The following is a 14,794-nucleotide window of genomic DNA, read 5'->3' as shown; positions in this document are numbered from 1 at the left end:
CGTCTGTGTAAGCCACTCGTTTTCCGTTTAAGTGGGTCTTGTTTTTTCTGTGCATTTGAAGTCCCAGCAGTGCTCTGTGTCTGTGCCTTGGTGGTGGATGTGTCCATGTTCCTGACCTGGTGCCATCCGCAACCCTGGTGGCACCAGGGCTCTCTGGTTGTGTTTGTATTGCGGTAGCACCGGGGGGACGGCGCTACGGATTAGGCCCCGCTTGGGTTTTGCAAAGCGATTAGACCTGAAGCTTATGGTCCAGCGTGAGGAACAAACCAGGTGAACATGGAAAAATGTCGTTCCCCTTCTCCCTTCCTGTGGGCTCTTGCCCTTCCACCTCCCTTCCTTCTCAAAGGGGTCTCTGACAACCCCCCCTGGCTGCATTGCCATCGCCTCCCACCCACTGCCCTGTGTCAAGGCAGGTGAGCCTTTGGGGTACCTGCACCTCCTTGCCCTGCTGTCACTCCTGCAAGGTCACCTGCCCCCAGCAGTCCTACACAGAAGCCCCTCACTGCCTTCTCCAGCTGACCTGCGCGCAGAGAGGTCCCGGTCCTTGCTCTGCCCACCCCTGAGGCACTCCTGAACCCTCCGCTCCCGACACGCTCCCGGGCTGTGCTGGGAGCTGCAGCCAGTGCTGCATGGGAACCGGTTGGGGTTTGGTTTTGTCTTCCCATCTTTGTTGTTTTTGCTTGTCTCTCTGTTGCTTTCATCCCTCCTGGTCTTGTTCTTCCACAGGCTGTCGCTTACTGTGCTCACAGCATGGAGTCCTCCCCATCCCTGTGGTCGTCGCTGCAGCAGCAGTGGAGGTTAATGCCTGTTATCTCATGGGTTTTAAACCCTGAATACAAACAACAAGTTTTGAATTTGGCCTGTCTTGAAAATTTGGTACCTATTAGGAGTAGAAAGTACTTAATTCAGTTGCAATTAAAAATTACTAGCTGTCCTGCATCATTCAATTTAAAAACCAACCAAATAAGAATGCTGGGCAAAGCTACCTGGCTCCACTAGGACAACAGTAGCAAATCCCTGCTCCCTCTTTGTGGAAGTTACCAGAGTTGAAGCTGGTGAGTGTTTCCAGCAGGCTTTGTGATGCTATTTCTTAGAAATTCAGCACAGTATTAGAATGTGGCGTTGTAGTACTGCAACAGGAAATCTATTATCAGCAGCCTAGGATATAATTTCTAATTTGAGTTTTTAGGTGTATTTTGGTTTTCCTGTTGGTGGTCAGTTGTGCTAGCGTTGGGTTTTGGGGGTGAATTTCTTGCTGTTGGTGGGAACGGCTCCAAGTTTTGGCTGGATTGCGGAACCTGGGAGGAGCAGGAAGAAAACCCATCATGGGGGTAATGGCTGTAGGCAGTTGATCAATGTGTGTCACCAAAGAGGTGGTGGCAGGTCTGCTTAGAAGCCTTGTAGTTCCTTTGGGCAAGCCTGAAAAATTCTCTGCAGGGTAAGAAAGTGGATGTTAAAAATAAGGCTGCCACTGGCTGGTGGGGTCTGGTTTGCTGGAAATCCCCGTGGCCGGGCTGTGGGATGCTGTGGGGCTTGCCTACGTGGTGTGGTGGCACGGCAGGATGCTGCCACCATGTCACCGCATCCTGTTTTCCTTCTATGGAGACGCACCTGGGAGCTCGGCAGCTCCCGGTGCCGGGAAGGAGATGGTGATTGAGCCACCTCCGCGGGTTCAGCGGCTGCTGCTCCTTTTGCTGTTGCATCTGGGGTCGGTCCTGGCACCGACTGGTGGTTGTACTCCCCGTTTCTCCAGCTCCTTTGAAATGCGCTTGCTTAAAATTGCAGGGGAACGGCTTGAAAAAATTAAGATCGATAAGGCTTACTAGGATGCTGGCTCGTGGGTTAAATGTGTGCGCTCTGACCGTCGCCGTTGTCTTTGCCTGTGATCTGAAGTGCACCCTTACCTGAAACTGCTCCATTTTTAACTACAGTTTTTGAGAGCAACACCCTTGATGGACGCGTGTCAAGGCTTATGTCTCCACTGAGGCCTGAAGCTGCAGTTTCTTCCTTTTTACAACTTCCTCACCTGGATCGCAAAGGAGCGAGGAGGCTTCTGTCGCAGTCTGGCAGTGCTGAGCGTGGAGGGATGCTCTCATTTGCAGTTCCCTGGAGGGGAGGCAGCTCCCAGCCCCTTGTGCTGCCGTTTGCACCCCATCCCCGAGCTCCCCAGGGCTGGGGTTGCCGGGCTGAGGCACCGCTGTGCTCTACGGTTAATGGGAAACGATCCTTCCTGCAACGCACCTTGATATTAAATGCTGTCCAAGAGCTGTGCGAGGCAATGAGAAGGCTGCTGCAGTCAGGAGGGCATGCAACGCATCTGAATAGTGATGGCTCTCCTTAATGTATTTATAAAAATGATGTACGCAGTTGCATATTGTGGATATTGTCTCAAAGGAGCTATGGGAGGCATCCTTAATGCCCTGATGCGTCTGCTGTGGGCAGGGGAGTTCCGTGGGGTGTCTGGGGCGGCTGCAGGACATCGATGGGTGCTTTGGGAGCTGGGCAGAGCCTGGCAGGGGTCACCTCGCTGCAGCCGTGGGTAGGGCAGCCACAGGGATTTGGGAGGGAGGGCGATGCCGGCATCCCAGCATGGTGCTGGTCCTGCGGGAGCTGCCCGGGCGCTGGCAGGGGGGCGCTGGGTTCCCAGCAGGGCTGGATGGACGGGACACAGCTCGGGGGGCTCCCATCTCGCTCGAGGGCTCCTGCTCTCCTGCTGTGCCTCTCCAGAGCTCCCCGCTGCCGCTGGCCTCCTCCTTGCCTTTGAGGACAGACGTTTATTAAAAAAAGCCGGGAACAGCATGTTCTCGTGGAGCTGCATCCTTTCTCGCTGGCTGCGAAGCTTTAACGACGGCAGCTTCCATCGCTGGGCACAGACCCTGCCACGGTGGTGATTTTGGCAGCATCCCTGGGTGGCACCATGTTACCTCCAGGCCGGTGAACTTGGCTTGCTCTAAGGTGAGGTATGATTTAATACTCTCATTCACAAGGTGTTTTCTCTGAATGCAGCCTGTAATGGGTGATGGCTCCGGGCAGGCCAGCACAGCCCCGTTGGGCACACGTTGTTGTACGAGGAACAGGGCGGGTGGTGTTATGTTCAGCGTTCTTTGTTTAGCCAATTTTAAATACATTCAGTCAAAATCTTTCCGTGTCTTCAAGACCTCTGACCTGACTCTCATTGTACATAGGGTACATTTAATGCCACTTTTTACTGGACATGAGTAACAACTACGTAGTTAAGCCTTTATTAAAAATATCAGAGCTCATAATCATTCTCTTTTTGTCCCTGCTGAAAAACAGTTTCTAGAGCAGGTTCTTGCAAAAGAAATTACTTCAGAACATGTAAATAATAAAACGATTTCTTGTTCTCTGACCACTACAGTAATTTTGTTCAAACAAACCCATGAAGAACTTGTGCTACGGAGAACCCAGCTGGGTCCCGTACGGCTTTCCACTTTTCTCTTTGGAGCAGTACATCATTGAAAGCAATGAGAAAATAAGCAGAGATTTTTAGGTCCAATGACAATAGTTCCATTTGAAAAAGCAGGAATTAAACCAAAGCTGAATAAATGGAAAAGAATTAAATTCATGCTAGACATAAAAGAAAAAAAAAAGCACTGCAAACAATGAGGTGTATTTTAAAAAGTCGCTGTTTTATTAATAATACTTTCCACCTCCTTCCCTTGATCTTTGGATGACAAGCCTGGCAGAGGCACTCTATCAGACACTGAAGCAATTTAGCTGCTGTCATGTGCCTTTCTTGATATACAGGTATTAGTCACACAGCCGTTTTATGTTCTTTAGCATATTTTAGTATATAATTAAAAATGTGGCTGTCTGCTACTAAGCAACCAAGCGTGTCAGGGGTTGATTGTATTCTGTCACCCACGGCAGAAGGGAGGGTAAAAAAAATAATAATCATGTGTTCACTTTTCAGTCTTAATTGTGCTCCGGCTCCTTTGATATGTTGTTACACACACAAACGCCGGCTCCTGAAGACAGAGGCAAAGCCATCATGTGGGAACGGCTGGCAGGTGACCCGCAGCCATGTCACTGTCACCAACGGCACATCGGCCTGAGGTGTTGGGCTTTTAGTGGGTACGTGTGGTTTTGTGAGTCTTCTGGGTTCAGTTTGGCTGGGCCCTGCTGAGCTGCTGCTTGGTTTTCCGTGGGACTGGGATGCTACAAGCCTTTGGGCTCCTGGGGGTCTCTCCCTGGACATTTAATATAAGGAGCGCAAGTTGATGTCTGTCTGGTACCTCCTCCACACAGGTAGATGGGAGTAGGAGTCCTCCACTGAGGGACGCAGACTGTTGGGCAGCCGATAATCCTGCGCTTCATTCATTTCTAGATTATCTGAGGTGAAAAATGGCCCATCCAGCTGCTGGAGAGGAGGTTAAACCACTTGTGAGCGTACCCAGGTGATCACCCTAACCTCTGGGAGAGGAGTACCAGAGCTGCAGGTCTCCCATCCCAGATCATCTCCGAGAGGTGGCCAGCAGATGGGGCAGAGACACCACCACCCTTCCCTCCTGCAGGCTCTTGGCACTGCTGTCCTTGGGGCTCTCTCACGCTCCTAAAAAGTTCAGATCCTCATCTAGTCTTGTGTTGCACCGTCCCTTTCTGTTCTAGCCAAAGGCCGATGGTGCAGATGGCTTCCCCACAAGCAGGAGAGATGCTTTCCCCGCTTGGCGGCTGCTGTCAGGAACTGGCTGAATGAACCTGTGTTTGGTGGTCTGGAAAAAGGACAAAATTTCGTCAATATCCTCAGCCAGAGGCTTATTTAACGCAGGGCTTTAGGGGATGATTTTTATGGGAGGATGTGGCCGTGAGGGTGTGCTTTTATGCTGATTGCTGCAGGAGCCCTGTGAGAGGTGTCCCTGGGTAGGGGGGCACCGTCTGTGTGAAACCCCGTCCTGAAGCTGGAGAAACGCACGGCTCTGCAGAAGGGCTGGGGAAGTCTTTTGTGTATTTCTAGGCACGCGTTCTCCGAGCTCCAGAGGAAAAGGGATATATTATGTCACCTCTGTTCCTCACTCCTTTGGTGTCTTTCTGGCTCTCGAGCACGTGCAAATGTACACAGGCGCGCACTGTGTGCAGCAATGGAGTCCTTATTTTAAAAGTTTTCCAGTTTTAATAGCGTTTATTACTTCAGCAAAACAGAAGCCAGCAGATCAGCACAAACTGGTAGGACATAAGGAAAAAAATAATGATATAATAATGCTGTAAATAATTCAAAGGCTGTTTGTTGATTGTGATCCCTTTGATTCCACCTGCAGGGAGAAGGATGACGTTGCCTTTACATTTTTCCCAGTCAGCATCTGATATGTAACCTGCTCTGTGTCTGCCGGGAGCCTGCGACGTGACACTGAGGATGCTTGAGATGATAAACTCGCTTGGTTTCTCTTGGTTTTCCCCCAGCTGACCTTACCTACCCGGAAAGCCCCGCGGTGGGGAAGGTAGGAGGAAGCCCATGGCAGACCCTCCGTGCGGCCGCCCGGGGGGTTCTGCGGTACCGCCTGGAGCTCAACTTTGTTCACAGGCAACACTGATGCGGCTCCTGCTGTATTTGTCACACCAGCGGCTTGCAGGGGTTACGCAGTAAAACCACCACTGAACATCTTGGCAGCAAGGGGAGCCTTGCCAGCATGTCCTCAGTATCTAAGAGTCCCAAGACACAGGACCGCCGCGCAGTCTCGCTACGGCTTCTGTCGTGCTTCACAGCAGCAATATCTGCTGATCTGCAGCTACGTGACGGTGCCCGTAATCACAGTTTGCCCTTCCCTTACGCTGGGAGCAAAGGCTGGCAGCTAACTTTCTTTTTTTGGCTAGTTTGAATGAGCTGAGAAAACACAAAGAACTCAGAATGCCAAAACCGGTGAAAGAGGTACCCCTTTTCAAAGATTTTTATATAGCACAGAGATTCTGTGTGGTGCCGTGAAGATGCCCCACTTCTCTTGCACGGTCTGTGAGCCAGATACACCTACTGACTTCAGGGGTCCCGCAACAAGCCAAGGTGGGAGAGCGCTGTGCAAGGCCACGGCAGCCCCCGGGTTGGATTAACCGAAAGAAAGAATAAATGCCACTCGCTTTCCCCCAAAAGGAGACAGCCTGCTATCAACTACGCTATGGGCACTCGGTGGTTTCACTTCTGAGTGATCACTTCTCGAGCACTACACAAGTCTAATGAATTCCCTTTCAAACAGAGCAGTTGAAAGAGGTAAGTCAGGTCAGATGCCAATATTTTTCTTGTTCCATGCAGCTCTGGGGTGTACGTGGTTTTACAGGGGCTGCTGTTATTTATCTTATTTAAAATTCAGTCCTGCCCTCTAACTTACGATGTCGAATGTGGGGCAGGACCGTCAGCTCGCGCTCGCAGCTCTCAGAAGGCAGGTGGTTCTTCTTCCAGCACCGTCTTGCAGTCCCTGACCCACAGCTTGTACGCTCTTTCCAGGGTCTCCTCACTCGTGTCGTTGAATATCTCTGTGAAATAAGACTCGTAGTTAATTGGACATCCAGAACTTTTCCTGCTTGCCTACGCCAACTCACTAGGGGGGAGACTAGCCCCTCCAGTTTATGAGAGTCTGTTTTCTTATGAGTTTTCTTTCAAGGCCAGTCTGGATGGGGCTTTGAGCAGCCTGGCCTAGTGGGAGGTGTCCCTGCCCAGGGCAGGGGGGTTGGAACTAGGTGATCTTTAAGGGCCCTCAGCACGTCATTGTGCCGGGATCCCCCAGCGCCTGCTCCGGGGGGGTCCCTGGTGTCTCCCCCCTCAGTACCTGCCACGCCGAGCCCGGTGGGGAGAGGCATCCGGGGCTGTCCCCCGCTGTGTTTCAGGCGCTCCATCAGGGCCCTCTTGATGAGGGGCCAGCTGCAGCCGCCGTGCCAGACCGGCAGCTCCAGCCCCCTCATGCACTGGATGATCTGCTCCTTCTCCTCAGCCGTGATGAGCCCCCGCATGTAGGCAACGTACGTCATGAACGCCATGTCGATGTTCACGGCTTCTCCATGCATCAGCAATGGCAAAACCCTCTGAAACAGAGCGAAGGCAGGTGGGGGAAAAGGTTTGGGTTGACAAATAGTAAATATGAAGGCTTTCTCTAAAAGTGCTTGTGAAGATTCGACTCACAGCAGTAGAAGTAGAGATTTGCTGGATGTTAGCATCCTGCGATTTATGGATTGCAGAGGATGATCTCTTTTAGAGGTGATTAATTGCATGTAAAATCTCCCATAGGGATCCAGGATCTAATTTCCTCCCATTCAAATCACTGATGAAGAGCACCATGGGATGGAGAGCAGAGCTCTGAATTTTGCATGAGGTCTAATCCTCCCTCCTTATTCCTCAGTGGCAAATTCTCCCCAGTAATGCAGGCTATGGGCTCTGTGCCTTTGCACTGTTGTAGCTCACCTTGGTGATTCCTAATGGCTTCACTGAAATCTGGTTATCTTTGTGCTGTGGTAAATGCCTGGTAAGAAGCAATAACTGGCCTGTGGTCTGAATAGGAAACACGGGTGGAGGTGTAGGGGGGGGAAATGGGGCAGGGAAAGGGGTCTCTTTATCCAGCAGGACCAGGCTGGGTGTGTTGGATGATCTGAGGTAACGTGCAAATCTGGAGTTTGGCTCAGCTCCTTTTGCACTGAGTTTTCGTGCTGCTGATTGAAAACATTTTTTTTTTTTCCCTCTTTTTAAATAGATGTTGAAAAATAAAGCCTGTCACTCACCATTTCCAGCTCTGGGCTTATGAGGTGACCAAAATCAACCAGCCTGTCCAGGTCATCCTCCCAGAGGTTGGGAGCCAGCTCTTCCAACATGGTTTCAATGGCAATCCTGGTAGTCTGCAGTGCAGCGTCCCCGTGGTTGGTAGAGCCGCTGTAGGACTGGAACTTGGTGTCCAGCAGGTGTTTCCCATGTGTCTTGAGCAGGTCAAACAGCCCTTTGTGTTTCATGAGTGCCATCTAGGACAAAGAGCAGAAGAGGTAATCAAAGATAATTACGTGATCTTTGCACGTGTAGTTGAAAACTTTAGTTCTTCAATAGACTGGACTATAATTAATATCATGTTATACGCGAACAAAGAAATACCTGCACACTTGGTATATGGGCAAGTTCTACCTCTGCAACCTGAAAAAGTATTTCTGTAGACACAGTTCCTGGTTAGCATCTAGATGTTTGGTGTATATTCAACAGATCTCTAGGGAATGTCATGACTTGGCGTTACGCCTGTTGTCAGCTGTGGTAAGTGAAGACGTCTGCAAAAGGCAGTGTGGAAATGCCCAGTGGGGCTCTGGTAAAATGGTAGAGATAATGGGAGCACTGGTGGGCAAATTCCCTTGCTACTGGGCAACCCTGACCGTGCTGTGAGCTTGCTACATGCTCCAGAAGCCCAGCAGATGGCTTGTAACAAGCTTTGGCTGTTTGTGTGCTTGGCAGGAAACTTGAGATGGTCTCAGCTGAATGGTGGCCATCCCAGGACAGGGACTGGATGGTGGACATCCCCAGGGTAGCTCTCATCTGATCCTTGGAATTGCTCTTTGGGCAAGGGAAGGTGGGAAAGCACTGCAGTGTCGGCAATATGAGGGTTCAGAAGTGGTTTCATTGTTACAAGTACATATTTTTTCACCTGCTGACTGGGGCATTAGTCCCCTCCTGCAGTGGGGAATGGTGACCTGCAGGTTTCCCTGCCAGAAACCTCCAGATATCCTGGGGAGTTCCCATTGTGCAAGCACTGAAAAATGCTACTGATGCTGATGAACTTACCTCTAATACACTGCAGTAGCTTGGACACTGCTTTATCAAAAGTTTTCAAAGCTCTTCAGGCATAAAACCATTTACTGTTCACTTCCCAGGTAATTTTAGAAGTAGAATTTGTCTTGCAGGAGATTGATTGACCACACTCAACATACCCCGCGAGGCAGGTGCAAATGATCTTGCAGATTATTAATCCCCAGTATAATGAACTCTAATTCTCTGCCAGCAGTTCATTTTAGAGTGCTATGGAGCAGCCTCAATGGGACGATGCTTTCTTCCCTGGTCGTGCTGTCTCTACATCTGGCCTTAAGTTTTGGAGTTTGCTCCGCAGGGTTAGCACTAGGCACTGCGTGTAAGGGATATTCTAACAAGTTTAGCAGCTGTAAAAATACATACAAGCTCAATGAGAGTTAAAAGGCCCCATGCAGTTTCTATAGGGCAGTTTATACAGTGTGTAAGGGACAGACTGTAAATGCCCTGCCGAGGGGCAGGAGGCCCTCCAAGCCTTCAATGGAATGCCTCAAACACTCGCAAGAAAATAAATAATGCAGGCCTGGCCTTCCAAGAACTGATAAGGCTCACATTTCTGGCGCCTGGAAGTGTGGGAGAACTGTCTTGTGAAGACAGGATAGTTCTGCCACTCGTGTGGTGAGCTTGCTAGCTCTCAGTTCTCAAGGCCATTGTGCCCGATGAGTGACCTTTGCTTCATTATCCATGAAATGTATATGAAAGCACACACCCCTGCATATGCTCATGAAGATTATTGAGATCATGCTAAACATGTATGACTATGGCACTCATCTCTCCACCCAAATCATGCTACACGTCGCCTGGGAGAAGGGAGAAACCTGAGACAAGGCTGTCCTGGGCAAGGGGGGTGGACCATGCTAATTCAGCAAACATAAAAGGGGAAAATAAGTGCCCCTAGGGGGAACAAAGAAGAAACAATAGAAGATGATAGTGCCTGGGAAGATTATTCCCAAGAAAGAAGATTGTGCCTGGGAAGATTCTTCCCAAGAAGACCATGCCTGGGAAGACTTTTCCAAGAAAGAAGATTATGCCTGGGAAGATTCCCTGAAAAAGATGCTGGAACCAGTACCTGTGATCTCTTTATCTCTGTCTTTTTCTCTGGCTTTTCCTTTCTCTGTTCCTCAGTTTCTCTTTTCTCTTAGAATTGTTAAGTGACGGTTAGAGTTAAGTAACGACCTTAAGTACGACCTTAAGTACCGCTTGCCATAAGTTGTCCTATACCTGCTGTTAAGTAACACAATGCACACCTCACCACTTGCCATCATTTGTTATATACCTAACCAATTATCGTGGACTTGTTAAGACCTATGCTAACCATTTTGGGAAGCTATTAAATGTTTGTATATGGACCTTGAGATTTATCTCACCTTAGTCTGCACCGTTGAGAATTTACAAATCTGAAGTCACTTACCCTCCCTCTTTACTGGGAGTGGGACGGACACGGTGCCATGGATGCTGATGGACATCTTGCCAGCACTGCGGCCTTTCAATACTTAAAGGGGACTTACAAGAAGGATGGAGGCAGACTTTTTAGCAGGGCCTGTTGTGACAGGACAAGGGGTAATGGCTTAAACTAAAAGAGGGTCAATTCAGACTAGATATAAGGTGGTGAAACACTGGCCCAGGTTGCCCAGAGAGGTTAAATGGAAACATTCAAGGTCAGGTTGGATGGGGCTCAGAGCAACCTGATCTAGTTGAAGATTGCAAGAGCGTTGGACTACATGGCCTTTAAAGGTCCCTTCCAACCCAAACCATTCCATGATTTCAGTTTTGAAAACTGCAGTTGCGAAAGTTCATACCTTTAAAATTTCACCAAGGCCGTTGGAGATGTGTCGACGAGGAATGCTCTGAATGAAGGATCTATCCAGGAAACTGGCTACTGGGGGGGTGTAGCCCCCGAGCTTGTTCTTACACTGCAGGAAATTCACCCCGTTCTTTGCCCCCACACTGGCATCAACGTAAGAGAGGAGGGTTGTTGGGACCCGAATGTAAGGGGTACGTCTTCTATAGAGGGACGCGGCTAATCCTACGATGTCCAGGCAGACGCCTCCTCCGATGGCGATGATGGGCTCAGTTCGCCTGTCGATGCTGAAGTTCTGGACTTCTTGCAAGATGTTCAAGACCAGGTCCATGGATTTTGTTTCTTCAGTGGTAGGCAGGGCGAGGATTTTGTGCTGAACGTTATTCTCTTCAAAGTATTCTCTGACTTTGGAGCCATAAAGTTTGTCAACAACTTCATCTATGACAATAAAGCGCCTCAGCTTCCTTTTGCCGCTAGTAGCTAGCTCTAGTTGCTGGGGGTCAGTAAGGTGACCCCAGAGCAGAGTAGTGTTAGAAGGATCCAGAATATTGTACGTTTCTACCACTTTGTAGCAAAAATAGATGGGGGCTTCAATTGTCCAGGAGATCCCACCTTCGGAGACGCATTCACCTCTGGCAAGGGTCAGAAAACATTGTTTGAAATCATTGTATTCCTCTTTTGCATTTTGCATGTCTGAACTAGTTTAAGGATGTAGCTGGGGGGTGGGGAACGTGGGATCTCCTGCCCGTGCACTGCAAAAGTGTGGGGCTGTGAGAGTGGGACACATCTCCTGGGTGTCAGCCCTCAATTGCTTTGGCACCAGAGAACCCCCCCCACATCTTAGAGAACAGTCAAATGGCTGAACTTCTACGTGGTAACGATAAAACAGAGAGCAAGAAGGGCTAGTGAAGCAAATAATTTTCCTTCCAATTCATTCATTTGCCAATAAAACAGCGGAAAACCCCAGACCAATCATCCCAGCTTCCCAAAAGGGAGTGGGGAAGAGATTGCCAAAATTTTCCAAAGTATTTATGAAGGAAACATCCTCTGCCTGGTATATCTGGGCAATACGAGTTGATTTATTCCTGTCTGTGCACAGCCACACACACACACCCCCCTCCATACAAAATAGTGACTCTCCCATTCTCCAGCTGACCAGTGGGACTCATCGAAAAGTGGCTCTCTCTACCTCCAAACAGGTATGATGGAAATAGGAAGTGCTCCCAGGTAGTTAAAATAAAAAAAATGTAATTATTTGAGAGCTGGCAAAGGTTGCTGTAGTGGAGTTTGAAAGGATAAATAGAAGGTTACAAAGCTGGCATGTAATATCTACCTAAACCAGTGAAGAACACAGCCCTGCGACCCAGTTATTACTGCGGTTGGGAAGGGGGACCCAGGTGAAAAACAAGTGGCTTTTTTAGTTTGTTGGGAATCAGGAAAGGCTTGTTTTATTTTTTCTTTTAAAGACAGAACAAAACAGCAAAAAGCATTTTATATAAGACCTCTTCTTGAGCTGCAGTTGGGTGAAACCCGAAAGCCTCCATCAACCTTTGTTTTGTTTTTTGAATAAGCAGATGGCTCGTTGGGTAATCAGACTTCCGTACATGCCAAATTTCTTTCCACATGCCTGAACTTTCTCTTAAGGGTCTAAATAGACGCTTCTCTGCTTTCTTTACCAAATTGTCTCTAAGCCTGGCCCTAAGCCTTTTAAGCGTTAAAGAAAACCAGTGAGGATTTTTTACCAAATAGCCTCTAAACCTGGCCCTAAGCTTTTAAAATGTTAAAGAAAACCAGTGAGGATTTTTATCTTCCAGAAAGTTTCTTCTGGGCTTTTGAAAGGCAGTATTACAAAAAACATCCTTGTGTATGTTTTAATGCAGCAAATATATACCTTATAGCTGTACTTTATGTGCATGTTGCATCCATTTCTGGCATGTGACCCTTCGAAGAGACAGGATGGGTTTGAGTTTTAGTTGGTGGCATCAGCTTTGGGTGCCGGCTGGCACAACTAGCACCCACTGCAACCCCTCTGCTGTACAAAAACAGCAGTGAATTTGAAGCTGAACATACCCTTGTTGAAGCATATGTCAGCTGAGGATTTTTCTGGGTGTGCTCTGGGCCCTAGGTTCGTCCTGCTGTGGACTTGATGTCCATCAGACTGCCTGTGGGTCTCCTAAAGTCCTGTTCCACCTGCTGCAGCCCTGCCTGAGCAGTGCTGGAGGGCAGCCCCTGCCCGCTGCCAGCGCTGGTGACCATGCCTCGGACCTGACTGAGAAAAGGGTTAGACTTGTGACGTTAAAACCTGAGTATGACAATGCTAGAAAACTTCTGACATGGAAAAAATAGCTGTATTAAGGAAGACCTGCCTCACAAACGGGGCTCCACACGCTCCTGAAAAGGAGTGTCCTGTAATTAAAGGATAATTAACTGGAGAGATGTAATATCAGCAGAGCTGCATGTATCCCTGGGGGAAATTTGCCTCTCTCCTCTTTCTGAAGCAGCATTCGGTGACTCCTACAGTTTGAGAGATGCGTTATGGTTTTTGCTCCTGTCGGTGACCTACTGCGTTTATTTTTCCCACCTGGGCATTTCATTTACCCGCAACTCTCTCCATAAACGCATCCTCCTCCCCTGCCTGTGCTTGAGCTTTTGCACACAAAGATTTCCTGTACGTACAGGGGGGAAAAAAGCCCAAGTGCAGCATTCAGAGGTCCCTGCGTCAGCATGTCAGAAGTTTAAAGAAACTTCCCGTCTACATAAATTCCCACTGTACCTTAGCCAAGTCATGCCAAGGAGAACAGCAAATACCTGTGCTGCCATATTGCACATGTATTGAAGCCCACTTTTGTAGGGATTATGGTGGATTTAAGCCGCAAGGGCACATGAGATGGTTTTTCCCTCTGAGATGCATCCCACCCATCCATCTCCCAGGGAGATGGCAGAGTTTGGCTTGCCAAAGCCGTCCTCCGCGATCGCCAATGGGCAACGTGAGCCCCTGTACTTACATTTTTGCTTCGGAGAGAGTTATCTTGTCCTCGCAGTCGGATAGGGCTTCTCCTTTCTTGATCCGGCACCATGTGCTCTTGACCCGCACCAGCTGGAAGTCTGTCTGCTGGGGCTCCTGAGGTATGGTGGCCGGGGCCACAGGAGCGAAGGACTTTTCCGACACCGGCATGCTTCCAGAAGGTGAAATCTCCCTGTTAAGAGATCTCCTGTAACTGGGTGCCTTTGAGGTGCTTTTTAAAGGCTCCAGGTGACCGGGTGTTGGAAGGGGAGGACGTGTCTCCACGGGGAAGACCAGTTACAAAACTAAGATTATCTAATCTGGGATGCACGTTTGGGGTGGTAGGAGCATTTGAAGACATGTGCGAGTACCGGGATGGGGTTGTATAATCAGCTAGTTTTATAATGCTTAAGAAGTACAATAGCAGTGCATACATCAACTTCCAACGTGATGCCCTACAGCAAATTTAAAGTTATGAAAGGCAATTTGTGTGATTCTCTGTGATGTCCAGGAACCTCCTTTGCCGTGCGGTGCCTCTGATCTGGCCGCAGCTCTAACCTGCTCTTACGGGGTGAGACAGGAGCTGGAGCATGGGGACAGGATCGATACCAGCTGATTAAACCTCTTTTGAGCTCACATTCCCAGGGTTCTCTTGTGTTGAGGAACAGAATGATTTTTGTCGTCGTTGTTTTTAACTTTTATGGTGGGTTTAAAAAAAACAATCAGAGTTTGTCCCCTGAGGGGCTGTTTAGGGGGTGAGCTGAGCTGTGATTCCTTTGCCCAGCTGCCTGTAGGACACTGAGATGCTGAGGTTTCCCTGCAGTGGAGTTGCTTCAGCATCAGCAGCGTGGTCCAGGCAATGGTATCTGAGCCTTGATGACCCTGCCTTTTGGGTCCCGGGCTTTCCTGCAATTGTCACCTATTTGTCTTATTAAGACAATGCCAGATCACCCCTGTATATTTGAGATCTCCATCTCCCTGACCCAAAGGCACATTGATCCTGCGGGATGGGCTCAGCCAGGGGGATGAATTCCCCTTCTCTAGGAAGCGGTGGCATGGTGGGGGCAGGCAGGGAGCCCATGCTGGCAGCAGCCGGCACCCTGCTCTCCACGTGACCGAGGGATGCACGATTCACCTTCCCACGTGATCTTCCAGCTGGGGCTTTCAGAGAGCCCTGGGCTCAGCTTGCCACACCAGACACTCCCTTGGCACAGGG

The 14,794-nt window shown here is 49.3% G+C and overlaps 1 protein-coding gene across 1 annotated transcript; it reads right to left on the bottom strand.

Annotated features, from left to right (window-relative positions):
* Window positions 1-6,379: 6,379 nt before the first annotated feature.
* On the bottom strand, window positions 6,380-13,749 carry LOC134521588 (2-epi-5-epi-valiolone synthase-like). The gene is made up of 5 exons (XM_063348186.1): window positions 13,580-13,749; window positions 10,573-11,206; window positions 7,717-7,950; window positions 6,774-7,026; window positions 6,380-6,480 (listed from the first exon to the last, which is right to left on the bottom strand). The coding sequence occupies exons 1-5, from the start codon at window positions 13,747-13,749 to the stop codon at window positions 6,380-6,382; spliced, it is 1,392 nt and encodes a 463-aa protein (XP_063204256.1).
* Window positions 13,750-14,794: the final 1,045 nt, after the last annotated feature.

The sequence above is a fragment of the Chroicocephalus ridibundus genome, chromosome 10 (genome assembly GCF_963924245.1).
Source record: "Chroicocephalus ridibundus chromosome 10, bChrRid1.1, whole genome shotgun sequence".
NCBI lineage: Eukaryota > Metazoa > Chordata > Aves > Charadriiformes > Laridae > Chroicocephalus > Chroicocephalus ridibundus.
The sequence above is the reverse complement of the archived record's forward strand: the minus strand, read 5'-3'. Positions and strand labels throughout refer to the sequence as shown.